The sequence below is a fragment of the Scleropages formosus genome, chromosome 13 (assembly GCF_900964775.1).
Source record: "Scleropages formosus chromosome 13, fSclFor1.1, whole genome shotgun sequence".
Lineage (NCBI taxonomy): Eukaryota > Metazoa > Chordata > Actinopteri > Osteoglossiformes > Osteoglossidae > Scleropages > Scleropages formosus.
In genome coordinates, this window is record NC_041818.1 from 12,929,922 (window position 1) to 12,947,417 (window position 17,496).

The 17,496-nt window shown below is 46.0% G+C and overlaps 1 protein-coding gene across 2 annotated transcripts in view; it reads left to right on the top strand.

Moving 5' to 3' along the window:
• pcdh1b (protocadherin 1b) overlaps nucleotides 1-11,391 on the top strand; it is a 141,123-nt gene extending 129,732 nt beyond the window's left edge. For both annotated transcript variants that reach the window (XM_018737386.2, XM_018737387.2), the window contains exon 5: nucleotides 10,962-11,391. In XM_018737386.2, the coding sequence (XP_018592902.2) occupies nucleotides 10,962-11,335 (374 nt within the window). In that variant the 3' untranslated portion in view covers nucleotides 11,336-11,391. The remainder of the gene's footprint in view (nucleotides 1-10,961) is intronic.
• Nucleotides 11,392-17,496: the final 6,105 nt, after the last annotated feature.

A 17,496-nucleotide genomic window follows, 5' to 3' on the forward strand; every position in this document is an offset into this window, starting at 1 on the left:
ATCACGTGAATGTGTGTGTGGGACTGACAGCATACAGTATGTGTTAATGGATCGCGAATTCAAGTGTGTATGTGTATGACAGAGAGAGATACGGTGGAAAGGCTGGCTCAGCGCCTGCTCTCTGTTGCTGTCAAGACGAGATACGCAAAGCCAGGGGGACGTTAATAAAGCGGACAGACGACGGAGCTCACCTTGTCCCATCCTCCTGGTTTGCACCTGGCAGCTGAAATGCAGAGAGTGTGTGTCCTGCTGTGTGCGCCCTTTGTGTGTATAACTGCACGGCTACATACATGCATGCATCCTTCTCAGTGTTACAGACTGGACGTGGACATGGAGAGGGCCTCTAGGAAGCTGTTCCTTCCGCTCGGGGTGGGTATGGAGATCTGGAGACGAACGTTATTCCCATTAACATGCATGGCTTTCTTGTGCTGTAAATTATGATTTTGAACAGTGCTCTGGCACAGGGTGTTTTGCATTCAAGCCTGGACTGGCATAATTCAAAAACAAGGATCAGCTGCATTTGCATACGTAAGTGAGCTTTGCGGTGGGTGGCTGCTGCACCCGTCAATCAAGCCAGCAGGGGGCGTGGCCTCCTCCAGGAAAGAGCTGATTGGCTGGTTTGCGCTATGTTAATAGACAAGGTTTTAGACCATCTTCCTGAATCCTGTTGTATAAAATCTTTGACAGGGCTGCAAAGAAAGCTAACGGAGGGTGTGGCTGGCTGCTGCTCCTACAGCGGCAATGCGCACAGGTGACGGCTCCAATTTACGAGGCCCAGCAGTGTGGCGGGAGCGGGTGGGGGCTCCCGACGCGTGTAAATCTGCTGGGCGAGAGGGCTCTGCTGTCGTGCCCTGCGATGCGATGCTGAGTGCGTGCTCCTCCTTGCCTGGGCCTACAGGCTGTGCTGAAAACCTTGTCCTCGGAGCCTCAACTCACCCTGCAGCACACAATCGCCTCGGACAGCGGCACACACTTCACCCTGCCCCTGCAGCTCAACGCGGGGTGGAATCACAGCCCTTTGACTTAAACACACCTCTTTACGACCCCCAAAACACAGAGGTTTGGTGATTTTATGATGAACAGCATCATTACTGACTGGACCGTCCTGGTTAGGATGGATGGCAATTACCGCATCCCCTCCACTTCCCTTCTTTGCGTTTCTCTTCCCGACACAGACACACCACCCGAAGACTCTCCGGGTGTGTCCGCAGACCAGATCCTCACCATGGGCCCAACTTACTGGAGTCCCAACAATCGCCCGAACCTCCCACGCTCCCTGTTCCCCCTCTGTCCCTCTGTCTGCTCTCGCTTCGTTCTCAGGCTTATTTTAGAGGGACAAAAATGATGTGCCTTATCGGGTGAAAAAAAGGAACATGGTGTCACGGAGTCCATTATCAGCTATTTCAAAAGCAAATATTGATTTCCTCGCCGTGCGATGTGCTCATGCCGCTGAGCAAGTGTATTCATGGAATCACCCCCTACCCCCCACTGCGGACTGTGTTTTCTAATGATATTACAGTTGCTTGATACATTTTTTAAAGATTCAGACGGGCCTCTAACAAGCTTCCGTTCTTCCCGTGCCCTTAAAAGCAGCCTGGGAAATAATGGGAGTGCAGGCAGAGGCCCGAGCAGAACTCCTCAGAATTTATTCACTTTTGCAGTATAATTGAATTTTTCCTGCGTTGTATTCCTTTGGGGAGGAGATAAATTGGAAGCCAAAGAGATTCTTGCTTTGCTCTTAAAGTTTTTTTTTTTTCTTTCTCTCTTCCCTCTTCAAGCCGTAAATAATTGAAATGATTATTTATAGAGTATAGATCCTCATCTGAGTCTCTCGCGTTGTGTCGCCGGCTTTGTTGCCCGTTATCTGTGCTGCCGCTCGGTTTGTTTGCCGGCGTTCAGGTGCTCTGCTACTGTAATATGATTTGGCTCCTTGTCGGTGCGGCCCGTGTCACTGTCTTTAATTGAGAGGGATTCGCAATCCAGGCTGCCTCTGCTTTGGTGTCAACATGCGATTAATGAGCCTTTCAAGACGCCTTTCTGTGCGCGTGTGTATGTGTGTGTGTGTGAGTGCGTCTCGGAGCGGCGCACGCACTGCGTGTGGGTGTGATGATGCGTTTTCTTTGTGGGTTTCTCTGTGTGCTCGTGTCACTATTTACACGCAGTCTTTTTGGTTGTGTGTGTGTGTGTGTGTGTGTGTGCGTGCGCGCGCATCCCCGGACGTTTTTCAGCGTAGCCTTACGTGTGATTACGTTTATTGTGAGACTTCATGAGTGCATGAGCCTTCTTTTTTTTGTGCGCTGGCGTGTGTTTTTGCGTGCGTCGATAATGGTTTCTCCGATAACGTTTGTCCGTCTTTGTGGTTTGAGTGTTGTGCACATTTGTATGCGCACATGTGTGTGCTTGTGCGTCTGTGCCTGCATGCGAATGCGAGCGCGTCCACGCCCATCGGCAGGCCACGTGCGGCCAGCGTGCTGCGCTCCGATTGGCCCCTCGCCTTCCTCGGCCGGCAGCGGCGCAAGGACGCGATTGCAAAGCGCCGTCTCTGGAATAAGAGGTCCTCACGCCTGTGTTAGTCCATCTTTCAGTGTGCGACCAGGAGGCAGGGAAGACCGCGCTCAGCACCCCGACGCACGGCCGCCTGTCACAAGACCGGCTCGTCATCCCGGAGAAGTTCACAGCTTCTCCTTCTTCAGCAGAGCCGGAGAGAATACACCCTCGCCGAGACGTGGTACAGCAGCCGCAAGCCCTTAAAGCCCTTCTGAGCTGGGAACGTGTTTCCCTGAAGCTGCAGCGGGGTGCTTTTTAGGACCCAGACGAAACACTCTTGTTCTAGTGATTCTACCGATTTAGGCCTCTTCCTTGGGTCCTGTTCCCGTAATTCCACCGATTTAGGTTCATTCCCAGGTCTTGCAGCGCCTGCAGGTTTGTGCTTGTGTTGGCTGGGCCCGTTGGTGCGGCCTGCCGGCGTTCCTACCCTCGGCTGCTGGAGTTCGGGACGGATCTCTTGAACCGGGTCACCTGCAGGTTCCCTGTCTCAATTAAGGAAAATTCCAGCGGTAGCAGGTCATTCTGTCGTGGGATGTTAGACAGAGAGGTACAAGTAGAAGTGTTTTTTTCATTGTACTGAGCACTGCCAGCCACTAGGGGTGCTATTGGGGCCCCTTTCGACACCAAAACCGAATAAAAAAGGTGCCGCCATAAAATTTTGAAAATAGTTTATAAGGTGTTTGTCAGTTTAATAGACCACCTTTTTTTGTCCAGTGTGTATATATTGACCAAAAAAAAAAAAAACAGTGTCTCACAACTGGATATTTGTGCCACAAACCTAATATTGATTTTGCAAATGTGATTTGGATAACGTGCTGGCAAACTAGGCCACTGGGTCCCTACCCAACTGCTCAAAGAGTTCAATCGTTACAGCATAATTAAAGGCTTATCACGAGCAGAGCAAGGGCCTTGTTTGAAAAGTACATCCCTGTCTGACAGCTGCTTATAGCCTCATCCTCCACGATCCCATGAGAACGTTCTCAGACACGCTGGTTCATTTACTTTATAATGGATTTTCTTAAGCATTCGTTTGTTCTTATATGTTTTAGATTCCATAAATCATTAATAATTTGTCTGCATGAGGAGAAATCAAAAGCAACATATTCCAACTGCAGAAAGAGCATACAGATGACACAGCATCCGTTGTACCGCGATATAGATGGCATTTTTGATCAGTGGGCAAGTGGCGGACTCTGCACCTGAGGGCTGCGTGTTATCGTGGACTAGTGGTCGGAGGACTGGTCACTTTACGTATTCAGAGGTTTGTCGCCCTGTGGCTGATCGTGGTCTGTTAATCCGATTGGAATGTGTACCTGGTTACATGTGATCGGTGTGGTCATTTTGTCAGCGATGGTGTGCCTCCTGGGCCTTTGAAGACAAATGAACTGTGTGCATTTGCTGTTAGACAGGGATTCCTTTCCAAAGGGATATAGCAGCAAGGTCTGCCATGGCCACACCCCCTCAACCCCCCCACCGCCACCCCATTCCCCCCCAACCCCTCCGTTTCCCCCTTGCTTTCCAAGCACCGTGTCGATTAATTAATAGCCAGCTAATTTAATTTCCAAAAAAGTAATAACTTGTTTAAGCATGAATAAAGACTGACAAGGCAAAGTTCTAATCTGCCCAAAGTTTAATTAGACTCGGCAAGGTTTTCACAGAAGCAGACTGGGTCACTCGGAGCGAGGGGGGGGTCTTAAAGCCCGTGTACTGTGACTCACTGGAGGACAAGAGCTCTTAGGCAGACAGGCATGCTTGGGAGGGCACTGCTAGTGACAAGCATCTTTCATGACTGCTCCCCCTGCTGGCAGCACATCAACATGGCGCCATGGAGTAAAAGACCTTTAAATGATGCTGCTGGCTGCGAGTATGTGTCACAAACAGGGGTTCTGCTGTATGGGGTTTGGTGATGTCTGTGTGTGGGGAGGGAAAGGTGCGAATTTAGCGCAGGTGGTTCGAGGGGGCTGTTTGCGGTTTGAACGAGGGAGGCAGCCAGCAGCTGCTGTCCGTATTTAATCATCAAAACCTGTGACCAAAAAAAGCAGAGGAGGCCAAACTATCACGCCAGACCCAATATTTCCAGATAACACCCTCAATTTCTTTTTCACTTCAACAGCCGCTGTAGACAACAAAAATACACGGCTGCAGTGTGACATTGCAGTCACGCCAAAAACTGCAAAGTACAAATCTTAGGTATGGACCTACCGTTGGGCCGCTGACAATAGAACTTAAAGAAAACACCTTTGTTTAATTCCCTGCAAATAAACTGTTGTATAAATTGCAAACAATGAAATGATCTTGCGATTACTCCCCCGCTGTGAGAACAAATAAGCGTTTGCGTGCAGAATGAATATGCAGCGTTTGACCATAAAGGAAAGTTATGCTGGGTCAATAAGAGCGGCGAAGCCGCTTAAGCGCAAACCCGTGTCTCGGCTTCTGCGGATCCAGCCAAGTGGGGAAGAACTTCCTTGCTGTTTAAAGAGTAATGTACACATTTGCCGTGCTGTGCACGGGAACCTATTATGGAGGAGGGAATTCTGTTCTTATATACATGCCATTCAATGACTGCCTGGAGGAGAGCTAGCGGAGAGAAGAGCAGCGGGGACGGAAAGCTGTAAAGGAGAGGAAGGAAGGCTAATACATTCTTCCCGTGAGCAGGCATGGGCAGATACTCATCTCCAAATGATTTTCGTTTCGGTCCGGCACCATCTTCCCAAGCCAGCGCCCGCCAGAAAGCTAATTAGCTTCAAATAAGATGGGGGCTGGGCTGGGGGGGGGGTGGAGTGCACTCCTCCTATCCAGCGCATACCCCCGAGGTTAACTGGAACCCGAAAGCAAAAGATAAGGCTGCTAAATGAAGGACCTCTTCAGGCTAATAATCTCACCTGCGACACGACGGCCTCCCCCCCTCCGCCACACGCCGCCGCTTTCTCATCCGCTCCCCGGCGGTAACCGTGTGAGGGCTGCTCACGAAACTTCTTATATCAGTTGTTATAGATCTTATGCCAAGGTTCTTTAAAATTACTTACCATAACTTTTATTTATACTTTGGCCAGACTATTCTTTCAGAAGTGACTGATGTTACTGTGATATTTGGAGTTTGTGAGCAACATTTTTCATCTGGGGTAGCACGTAGCTTAGCGGTTAAAGACAGACTTTTAATTTAAAAGTTGGATTAAGTCCCAGGAAGGTCCCTCTTTTAGTGGCCATGAGTACCAAGGTACTTAAATTAAATGACTTCAGTAAAATAATCAGATGTATAAATACTGTAAAAAAAAAAAAAAAAGTAATTTGTCATCAACGAAGTATAGACATAAAAATAAATGGCAGTCAGGACTTCCGTTTTTGGTGTTAGGAAAAGACAAAATTAATAGTAAACAGTAGTAGGTGTGACGTGTGGGCACGTGACTCGGGATACGGAAGGAGGGGCCAGTGCGTGGTGGTAGGCGGGGCCTGCGAGCACACGTCTGCGGAGACTCCCTCCGTTTTTCCATCCGGAGAAGTCGGCCGGGCGCTCACAATGGGAGCGCTCGAGGAGAAAATAGGACAGGCTTCAGTCAACGCTTGAAAGCGGAGGATGTGGAGAAGCCCAAACAAAGGCCGCATGAACATGGCTCCTTCAAAGGAACGTTTCGCTGGGCAGGTACACATCTGGTGCTTGTGGCATAGACCGGCTAAAGAGCACTAAGGAACGCCTTAAATGCAGCTTACACTATAATCACGTTTTATTTCCCTTTTGCTCTTAATTTTACTGCGAATATTACTTACATATGCGACACAGTGCAAAGGCTTTGAAAAATCTCTTGCATTATTCAATAAAATAACAAATCTGTCAAATCAAAGGCATAGACACACGCTCAGTCAGTCAAATATATATGCAGATCTGGATATACATGCAAACATATACTTTTTTCCTGTTACCTTGGAGACTTCACGCCTGACTTTTACTGTAAAGCAGTAAGTCATTCCCAACTCTACCTCAGTGTGCAAAACATGCAAAAGTTGACAAAATACACAAAGTTTTCCCACTTTTGCAACTATTTAGCGTTTGTTTTTCTCCACTGATGTACAATGATTATTATATAATATTTCGTTTACACCTTTATCCAAGATGACTTACAGTGCTGGATGCACTCCATTGAACTCCCCGCCCCACAATCCATCTCAACACCACAGCAAGCTAGAAGGCACAAACACGCTTATGGCAATAAAAAAAGGATGAGACAGCACTCTCAGCCTTTGCGAACCAATTAACTATTAATTTGTGCAAAACGTGTATGCGTTTTGGCTAAGTCAGAGATGTTGATTATGTTGCATCGTCTCTGGGTCTCCTGGTGTCCTGTGGTGTCCACGTCATGTTTTTCGCGCTCCCTTCCCTCTCTTCCCTCTCCTCATTCTCCGTTTCCTTAGTACACCTCTTCTTCTTGTTGTCAGGACATGGAGGTTTGGGTTCTGGGTCATAAAAAATGCACGGTACAAATGTCCGTGGTCAAAGACGCTGATGAAGGTACTTAGCCGAAACGCGTCCTTGTTTTGTGCCAATTTAATAGTTTATTGCTTCACAAGGTTTGAGAGTGCTCTACCATTCTTTCTTCTAAGGCATCGCATACACTCGGGACTCCGGCTCTCAGGCTTCTTCTTTAATTTTGTCATTGAGTCGAGCACATCTTTTCAATATTCCCATGCACAATTTCAGAGTCACCGGTTTGCCCGAGAGACTTCTTTGGATTGTAGGAGGAACCCAGGGCACTTGGAGCAAAGCCAAAATGAGGAGAGCGTGCAAACTCCACACAGATTGAGCTGGATATGCCCTCACATCCACTCACACAGTCCAGGAGCTGTGAGGCGCTAGCACTACCTGCTGTGCCACTGTACTGCCCGCTTTTTTTTTGTAAACGGTTGCTTTTCAGTTCTTCTGGGGTTTCTTTCAGGTTTTGCCATCCTTGCGATGACAGTTTCCTCAGAAATGTCCCCTTGGTGGTAAAGCACCCAAACACACATCATGCAGACACACATTTTCAGAACCGCTTGTCCCATACGGGGTTGCAGCGAACCGGAGCCCCCCCAGCAACTCAGGGCGTAAGGCCGGAAGGGGAGGGGACGCACCCAGGACGGGACGCCAGTCCGTCGCAAGGCACCCCAAGCGGGACTCAAACCCCAGACCCACTAGAGAGCAGGACCCGGTCCAACCCACTGCGCCACTGCACCCCCTAAACCACACACCCACACAGACGTAATAATTTCTTTGATGGCACTGACTGTTTCTGCAGCGTGTTCGCTACGTGATGGCAGTTGCTGCATGTGGCGATTGGGTCAGGGTCACTAACACAGATGACAAGTCTAAGAGGGTCCCCAGGTAATGGCAGCCATTAGAGTTCCCTCCTTGTGACTCTAGCCCATTGTTCATGGACACAGTTGACGGAGAATTGTGAAACGCACTGACCGTGTCACTGAGTGAAGGATAAGCACCTATATCGTTTCACGTTTAGCATGAATGTTTAGGCCGTGAGTGCGCTTGCTCATGTCTGCCTTTGTCTGTGCTGTGTTCTTTTCTTCTGAACGGATATTTTCGAAGAAAATGTTCCCGCAATGACCAGTGAGGACATCCACACAAGAAATGCTTTTTTAAAAGTTTGCTCAGCTTTCTTTAGGGAAAAAAAAAAAAAAAAAAAAAAAACAACTAAAAGTGCAAAATTCTTTATGAACTTTCACATGTTTTTTTTTGTGTTTTTTGTTGTAGAGCAATGCTGCATTAGGGAGTGAGTGGAAAAATTCCCTTAAAGAGGAGTTAGAAATATACTGTATGTGTGCTTTTACATATTTGCGCTTCTCCACTCTTGTCAGACAGGGAATGTGCGCGTAGAGCTTTTGTGTACTTTTGTCGATGTTAATTTTTATAAAGTCAGTGAACATGCCAGTATGACTGCAAAAATGCATATCCCATTCTAATATTTATTGTGTTACATAAACCCACACATTGCTTCACAGCTCCAGGGTTGTGAGTTTGAATTAAACCTCAGCTCTTTCTGTGTGGAGTTTTCTATGTATTCAGGTAGCAGGCAAACTTAATGGGAGGGGGTACCTAATGGTAACATGATATAAGGTTACAGGTCTTATATCCGTACAGCTACTATTAAACCCACCTTTCAAAAAATAAAAGCAAATCTAATTACTTCCCAAAGTGTTTCAATGAATAATGTAGAGCGGTTTAATATGCCATACATGACATTTTCAGGACAACACGCTCAAGTCAAACAATGTTAAAGTTTGAGTTTGGGTATTGCATGAAGTTGTTTTAGATCAACAGAGGGATTGATTTCTATCATGCTCACTATTTAATTACTACAGTGCAGGTTCTGCAATAATTATGACATCATGATTTGTCACTTATTATATAGGATGTATTTGTATCTCTCTTAAACACACATACTGATGAAACCATTTTGCCAAAATTCTCCCACATACTGTACGAATGAAAGTTTTTGCTTACCAAGTTTTTGCTTTTATTTTAAATTTCAAATGCGCCTTGGAATAAATTCACTGTAGTGTAAATCTGTCGCTGTAAATATGTTTTAACAGCAAAAATATGCACTGTTTAAGGCAGGGAAAATTTTATTGAAACACAAGTAACAATTGCTGTAAAATACGCATGATGACACACCGAATGACATTTGATAAAAGTCTTCATATTCTGCAACTGTTATTTTTTGTTATATATGTGCGATATACAATATATGTATGTTCCTCGAAGTGAGCTAATACATTCTTTCAAGAATGTTATTTGACCACTGTTAACACTACGGTGCTAATGCTACTACTAGCATAACCTGCAATACACGGATATTTTTGAAGCACAGCCGACACTTGCAAAATAAATCTTATTTAAGCTTAGCTCACACTTTCTGTGAAGCAGACACGTGCTTTAAACGTAGCCAACATTTCCTGTGAAATATGCAACTTCTTTAATGCAGCTAACACTCGCTATAAAGCCCTCGTCTTCTTTAAACGCAGTTAAGACCTCCTGTGAAGCATGAATGTTCTTTAAACACAGCTGACGCTTCCTATAAAGCCCTCATTTTCTTTAAATACAACCAAGACGTCACATGAAGCTTGCATGTTCTTCAAACGCAGCTATTCCTTGCTATAAAGCCTTAGTCTTTAAACGCAGCTAAAAGTTCCATGTGCTAAGGGACACGTGTGTTCTTTAAAGCCAGGGAAGGATTATTTGCGCCAAAGCTGTGCTCCTCTGATACCAGATAATGAATTTCAGTTATGCCCGAAGCCAAGGCATTTGGGGAAATGAATGCTTCCCAAAAGGTCTGCTTTTCCCCCAGTATCAAAGAATAATCTAATGTCACACAGAGAGGAAAGGTTAGCTCCTGCATACACATCAATATTTCCACCAGATTCTGACCTTTGTAGATGAAGCTGTGCTTTTCAGCATCGGGCTACAGCTATATTTTTCCTGTTCAATTAGCATTAATTATTCCCAGTGTTGTAAGTAAATGCGGCTGTGGTGTTTGTGTAGCCTTAATTAACTCTGCTCATAAAATGGCATTTTAACCATCTTGGGTATTCAAATCTGGGTTCTCTTGCAGTTCCTGTAACACTTTGCATCATATTGTGGGGATGGAAATTACATTTGTGTAACGTTACGGAACACTTGTCTACTGTTGCGCAACCTAAGTGGCGGATAATTATGAAATTACACTCAAGACCTAAAGAACCTTGTGCTGGTGAAGGCGACATCACCATGGTAAGCCTCAGCTGTCAGTCAAGCTGACAATTTCCACCTGTGAGTCAAAAAAATGGTCCCTTCCTTCCTGAAATAATGAAAACATTATTATTTTTCTGGGTGGGATCCTGAAAGCTTATTGAGAAAGCATGATTTGATTTTGCGTCATGCAGCAAGTTTGGCGGCTTCCGCTCTCAGTGGCCTCTTCACGCCGCCACTTTTGTGTATCCCTGGATGCCAGTTGTCATGGCGCTGCCCTCCTTCGTGCCCTTAAAAGGGCCTGCTGACATCACTGAAGAACTGAGTCGAAACCCCCAAGGATACATCTGTTGTCTGTCTGTGCTTGGCTCAGAATTGTAAACTGTCAATGAGTCACGGTGGATCGGCATCTTCGATACAATGGATTCTGCTTGCTTTTTTCTCTTCTTTTTTTTTTCCCCAAACAGATCTCATCGTGCGTTTTTAAGGTGCATCCAACTGCACTCTGGACATTTAATAACATATATTTATGTTTTTTGCTCTTTTACCCTCTACCTTCAGAATAAAACTAAGGTCAAAGGATCGACTCGGAGCGCCTTAGATAGTTGTTTGTTTTTCCCTTTGCAGAGTTTAATTCACCCCATTTGTTTTTGTGTCTCTGAGCCTGTTTGATCATTTTATTTCTTTTTTTTTTTGGCTGCAGATCTCAGACCTCTGCCAGATGTGGCCATGACGGGGAACTGCACTCGGGAGTGCACTGAATTCGGCCACTCCGACACCTGCTGGATGCCAGGCCAGCCATCGCCCAACCGCAAGTCCCGTGGCGCACCCAAGCTCTCCACCTTTGTGCCTTACCAGGAACGGGAGGTGCCAGAGCGCCCGGGGGGTGGGAGCCCCAAGCTGGCGGAAGAGCGTGCCGCCAAGGTGGCCAACATCCGCTTCGTCCCCCCCTACAGTGCCTACTCCAGCGCCAGCAGCCAAGAGCCAGGCCCAGACTGCCCTCTGGAGGAGTTCCCCATGGGTCAGGCTGCTACCACACCCTCCAGCCAGGGCTCTAAGAGAGAGATCTATCTGTAGGAGGCATTGCCCACACCCTTGCTCCCTTCCTCTGGCCATGCCCCCAACACACATACCCCACCCTCCCTGTGCCTGATTGCAGTGCCGTGTAAGGAATATCACAGCACCGCTCATCTTTTTGTAACCAAGACAGAAATGGCTTTAGAAATCCAAAAAAACTATATATAAATATACATACATACGTACATACATATATATATATATATATATATACACATACACATATATATACATATACATGTATGTATATATGTGTATATGTATATACAGTATGTATATATATATATATATATACGAAATGAAATGAAGAATCACATCGATGAAACTGCTAGTGAAGGAATGTAAATTATAGTTTGAACATTTTGATGATTTAAGTTACTTTTTATGCTCCTTGCTTTTTTCTTTTACATTTTTATTTCTTTTCCTTCTCAGATGAAGACAGCATTATAGTACAAATTTAAAAATGTTTTAAAGTGGATTGGAAAGTACTCATAGGCACACTGTATTTTCATTTTCTGAGTTGCTCTTTTTAGAGGCACGTTCTGCCAGAAGCAGGAACTCCAAAGGTACAGTAAAGGGAGTAATGCACAGCCAGGTCATGTGACCGACAGAGTGCTGCACACTTGCCAAGCGACAGGCTGAGTCTCTCCATCGCTGCACCGGAAAGAGGGTTGTTACTGTACACAACTGTAAATAGACTGGGTGGCGTGTTCCTGTCCAGCAGACTTTGGTACTCTTTCTTCTGCGTACGAAAAACAACAAAAGCAAAGATAACTTTGGAACTTTTCCTTTTTCGTTGTTGTTGTTGTTGTTTACGGTTTCAGTGGAAACCCTTGTTAATGGGTCGCCCGTTCCCCCTGACCACGGAACAGGACGTCACGGGAGCGCGCAGAGCAGAGAACTCGTACCCATTGGCATTGTATACGGATCCAGCAGGAATTTCTGCCACGCTTCTTCTCATATTTACCCCGAGCTCAGGCAAAAGGGGGGACAAACAAAACAAACCGTCATTGTTAGCAGTTTCTGTATTCTGGAGGGTTCTTCCATCCACCTACATCAGTGCTGACTGCCTTCTCTTTATTTATTCATCACCACCTCTTAGAGGAGATTGCATCCACCATGCAGACATGTCCCACTGTGACATCAGAGAGAGGCCACACCCCCCTTGTCCACACCCATCCTCTCCGTGCACCGGTTTGCTCACCGTCTTCAGCATGGTCCGACTACAGTGTCTGCAGTTGTCGGAGGTCGAGATGCAATCGACCACAAATGGTCAGGGAGTCCACCGTGCGCTAAAAAGAGGACCGATTCCTTGCCTTGGACAGTGGGAGCTTGGCAGTAAGGATGCTTCATTTCCTCAAGCTCAGATCTTGACTGGGGCGCACAGGGCTGGAGTGTGAGCAGGGGATTGGATGCACTTGGATGTTGACTTCTTAACCTCTTTTCCTCTTGGGTCAGCTGTCAGTGGAAACAGTGCGAGGGTGAGAGTACGGATGGCACGCTGTCCTGTGGGCTGAGCGGTTCACCCCCTGCCGGATGCTAGACTGCTGCCGAGATACTATGTCACTAATCACGCCTCTGGGGTCTCTTCATTAATGGTGATAATTTCACATCTAAAACGGGGAAGGGTTTGTGGTTTAAAGGTAATTTTTTGAGTGCTGTATTAATAGCTGGTGACATTAATGGAATTTCACTTGTGGCGAAACGTGTCAGCTGTAATGGGATTAATGAAAGCAAAAGAAAATAGCCCTGTCTGCCGTGTCGCCACTCAGACGCGTCGCATGCTTTCCCTAGCCGCCCTGCCGGCACGCTCCACGCTGGCACGGGTGCCACCGGGAAACAGCAGCGTCGCTCCGTGGCTCTGCCTTGCCTCTTACCTTTATTTCTTGTGCAGTTTTCGTGACTAGGCGATAGCAGGGTAGGTAACAGGGACTTGGCTCCGAACTTCTTTGTGCATCGGCAGTGGGGGTTTGCGACGGACTTGTGACGGCTCCTAATGTGCGCTGATGTTTTCTCATGCCCCGCCACAGTTTGTCGCACGGCGTCCTGCGCGCATTAACGATGTGGTATATGAGCTGTCTGTTGGCGGAGCGCCGGACCTCGCGGCACGTCCGACCGGGGGAAAAGGTGACGCTTTGACAGGAAACACAGAGACTGTCCAAAGCGATCTGAAGCAATGTCTGGTGGGAGGGGTGGAATTCACATTTCAAGGTGGGGGGGTCGGCAAGCCCCGTAAACATAGCACAGACGAAACAATATGACGAAGACTGGTCTTTGGGCTCCTCTCGGGAAAGATCCCATGGGTGGCCCTCCTAAGGAGCAGTGCACCAAGAAAGCATCCTCCTCCACGCGAGCAGTGCCCTGCTGAGGGATGTGTGCTACTTAATTAGTATTCCAAATTCATTTTCATGTGGTCAAACAGGAGTCCCGACTACTCATTTAAGTCCAAAGGTCCTGTGTTCACCATGACGACAATCAATTAAAATAAGCCACTTAAATGGCCAGGCATGAAGATGAAAAAATGCATTTTCCTATTTTCAAAGCCATTTAATGGCCATGATAAAATGTGGTTAAAAAACGTAATCCATTGTAATTGCATTTGAGCCCGGTCCATGTCAGAGCCGCTCTGTTGGCTCGCTATGACTATAAATTCTCAGTGGGTTTCCTCTTCCATGCTTCCCTCCCCTGCAGCGCATCACCTCGTCCTGCGTCTTCCCGTCTTCATTCTATCTATCTGCGTCATGTGCGCATCCTAACTTTACTGCTTCGAACGCACGGAAGGCGCCGGAGCCGCCACGTGCCACTCGGGATTGGCCGAGCTGAGGCGCCTTCAGAAGCTCATTGCTTGCGACATGGAGACAGATGGAGCAGAGCACTTGAGGTTTCGCAATTTTTCCCATGGAACCCTGCCAGTCTAGAGGCAGTGACAGTAATCAGGAGCACAGTGACATGTTCCTAACTCAGCTTTTATTTGAAGGTGTGAACTCCATCGCTCTTTTTTTGCGCTTTTATGCCATGGTATGGCTGATGGACTGCTGGCACCGCTGTCACACTCGAGTGTTTGAGGGCTGAAGGGCCCGGCCGTGTCGTCACGTAATGCTCGGTGTTAATTGAGGTGCTCCATACCAGACAGTGTGGTCAAGGGCACCATGTGAAGGGGAACGTATGATGCTCCCACAGCACGCTGTATTTAATTGTCAATGCTAAATTGGTTCACTGTGGAAGGGCAGCAAGGTTCATATGAAGAGGGAGCTTTAATAATGAGGAAGTCTCTCAACATCACCTTTCATCCCCCCCGTTTTATTATGTGGAATTATTACTTTTTAAATCACCCATCTTTTTTTTTTTTTTTTTTTTCCTGGTTATGTGAATGGACAGTCTGTTTGAAAAGGAAGTAACACAAAACCGTTATTATGCTGTTTGGCTTCCCCAGTACCCCGCTAAGGCAAACAAGTCATTTTTCATAGTGACAAGGTCTCTGCTCTCCAGTTCCCACTGCGTGGCCTTGAAACACCCTGTCCTCCCAAACTCCCACCCCCCCCACTACTCTTATCTGACCCATAGACCCAGGGAAATAGGCCCAGAGCATCATCCTCGAAGTTGACACAGCAGATAAATACGCGTGAAGCTAGAGAGAAGTCCTTCAAACTTCAAACCTTTGAAGAAAGCATGTGAATGACTCAACTGGCCCCCTGCCCCCTTTGCACACACACTAGCTGTCAGGGTACCAGCTGGGTGCTCAAGCGGGGGTCATGCACCCACTGGCTTCTTCTTCTCCCGTCTCAGACTGGAGAAGTCTGCCAGATATTGTGAGAAGATGTAGACCTTGCTCGTGGCTGAGACAATCTGGGATTCCCTGCTATAAGGAGCTCACAAAGCCCCCTTAGTCTTTCAGGAGGGGGGAATTTGAGGATGTGTGTCCTTGTGGTGGGTGCAGAATCCAACGTTAGCTATCAAGCTACTGCTGACAGAAGACCTCCAGAGTCACAGTAGACGCACACGTTAATCTTAATTTAAATGTATCAGGCTTAACAGTGATAAGTTCAGTTACGATGGGCTATACATACCTATGTGTGCTGTGGTGAAGAAGGAGGGGGCGTAAAAGACGATCAGCCTGCCCATTTTTGGGGAAAAAAAAAAAACTTTGTGTTATTTTCTGGCAAGGAATTTTCACACCGCCCCTCGCGGCGATCAGTTTGAGGTGGACCATTGCAACCGCATCCTGATGACTTTGGAACAAACAGTTTTCACACTGTCATTGCATCTTGTTTTGTTCCCCCCCACCTTTCTCACAGCATGTATTTTTGCATCAAGTGTGACAAATAATTTTCTACTACGTTTGTGAAACAAACAACCAGCCAGAGGACTTTCCTAAACACGTTGCTATGTTCATTGCAATTTTTTTTTGTTTGTTTAAATGAATCCTTGCAAATATTTATCTACGTAGGGTTTTTATCTGCTCCCGGTGCTGTGAGGGTGCAGCCTCTGAAGTGAGAATGCAAAGAGTGCGATCCAGTTGGCTCCATCGCCAGCAGATAATCCAGTTTGCTGCTGTTTGCTTAAGACAGTAGTGCAGGTGTTCCAAGTGGTCGCCAGTCAGTGCAGACTGCCTCGGTTTCGCTTTACTTTTCAAGCCTTTTTTTTCCCTTATAAAACAAAAACGTCGGCATTGTGGATAGTCGAACCGCTATCTCTTGCAATGAGCTGCCACTTTTTTGCAGTGGAATAATTATTTAAGCATAAGATAAATAGTCGCCCCTAACACCGCATCGGAGAACAGAAACAATTACCCTGTATATATACACAGACAGAATGAGGCAACAGCTCAGTGCTGAGAGACTCGTTCTGCACCATTCTGCTTGGCATATAGACACAGTAGTTAGTCTGTGCTTAGATTTGTACTGTGAAGATCTGACTGGTGGGTAAGAGGGCATTCGGTGACTTCCATGCAATTCCATTCCAGGCACCTGCAATTATGGATTTAATGGGTGTGCAAAGGCTAATTGTGCACATTTACGCACAGTCAGATTCCTCCCTTCTGTCAGAACAGAACGGAACCCATCAGGAAGGTGGAACCGTGGTGCAATTTGCTTAGGCCTGCAGTTGAAGTAATAGGAAGTACAAATAAGAAGGCTATTAGTAGGAACTCACAATGCCTTGGTTAGCAGGCTTATCCAGATGAAGTAATTGTCCTAGTACAGCATGAAAAAGCCAATTTTATAAATATATACATTTTTTGTTGTTGTTGTTGTTGTTTTATTAATAGTAAGAAAAAAACAACACTGTTATAAACATATAAATGTAAATGGTCATTGCTATTTTTTACCAGAGATGTTGGATTTGGGTTTGTAAACGATAACGTGTTCGAGTCAGGCAGTCTGTTTCTAGATTATCTTTTCTTTTTTTCCTCATGGTTGGCGATTTGAATACATTTGCAGATTGAGCTTCTTTTTGCCACTCGCACATGCCGTGAAGCTAACACATATTTAGCAAGTGGGGATTTGTTGAAGAGGCTATGAAGGGAAATGGCAATCAAATGTTGAAGAGTCTGACTTGACCGCCATCATTACCAGAGCTATAGCAAGAGTGCTGTTTCATGGGTGACCAGCGAAAGAAAGAAATGAAAAGACAAATAAAGACAACAGCTGCCAATGAAAGTATGTCTTTGCAGGAAGTACAAGTTTGTAGCCTAAACTGTTGGTTTATATTTATATAGGAAACATGCTTGTGATGCCTTGTTTTTTGTACAGTTTTATGTACATGCAAGTGTAGCTTTTTAAAAAATGAGGACAAAATCCAATGGCAAATGACAATTGTAAAATATTTTTAAGATAGGGGTTATTAGGGTGTGATCGGGTGGGTTCTTGCAATGTCAGTGTGGATGCAAGTCTAAAGCGTTTACTGTAGTTATTCACTGGCTTATAGTCTCCTTTAAGGTTTTGTCTTTTATTTTTATTGGGTTTTATGTTTATTACAAACTGTGCGCTTTGGGGGGGAAATGGGTTGTTTGTTTATTTGTTTTATTCCCATTTGTTCTATTTTGTTCTGATCAGTATTCGCATGTTGGAAAACACTAATTGTGGTCTTTTATTTTTGCTGAGCAAATCAAAGAGAGAACACCTTGTAATTACTCCCTCCTTATAGCTTTACAATAAAAATAC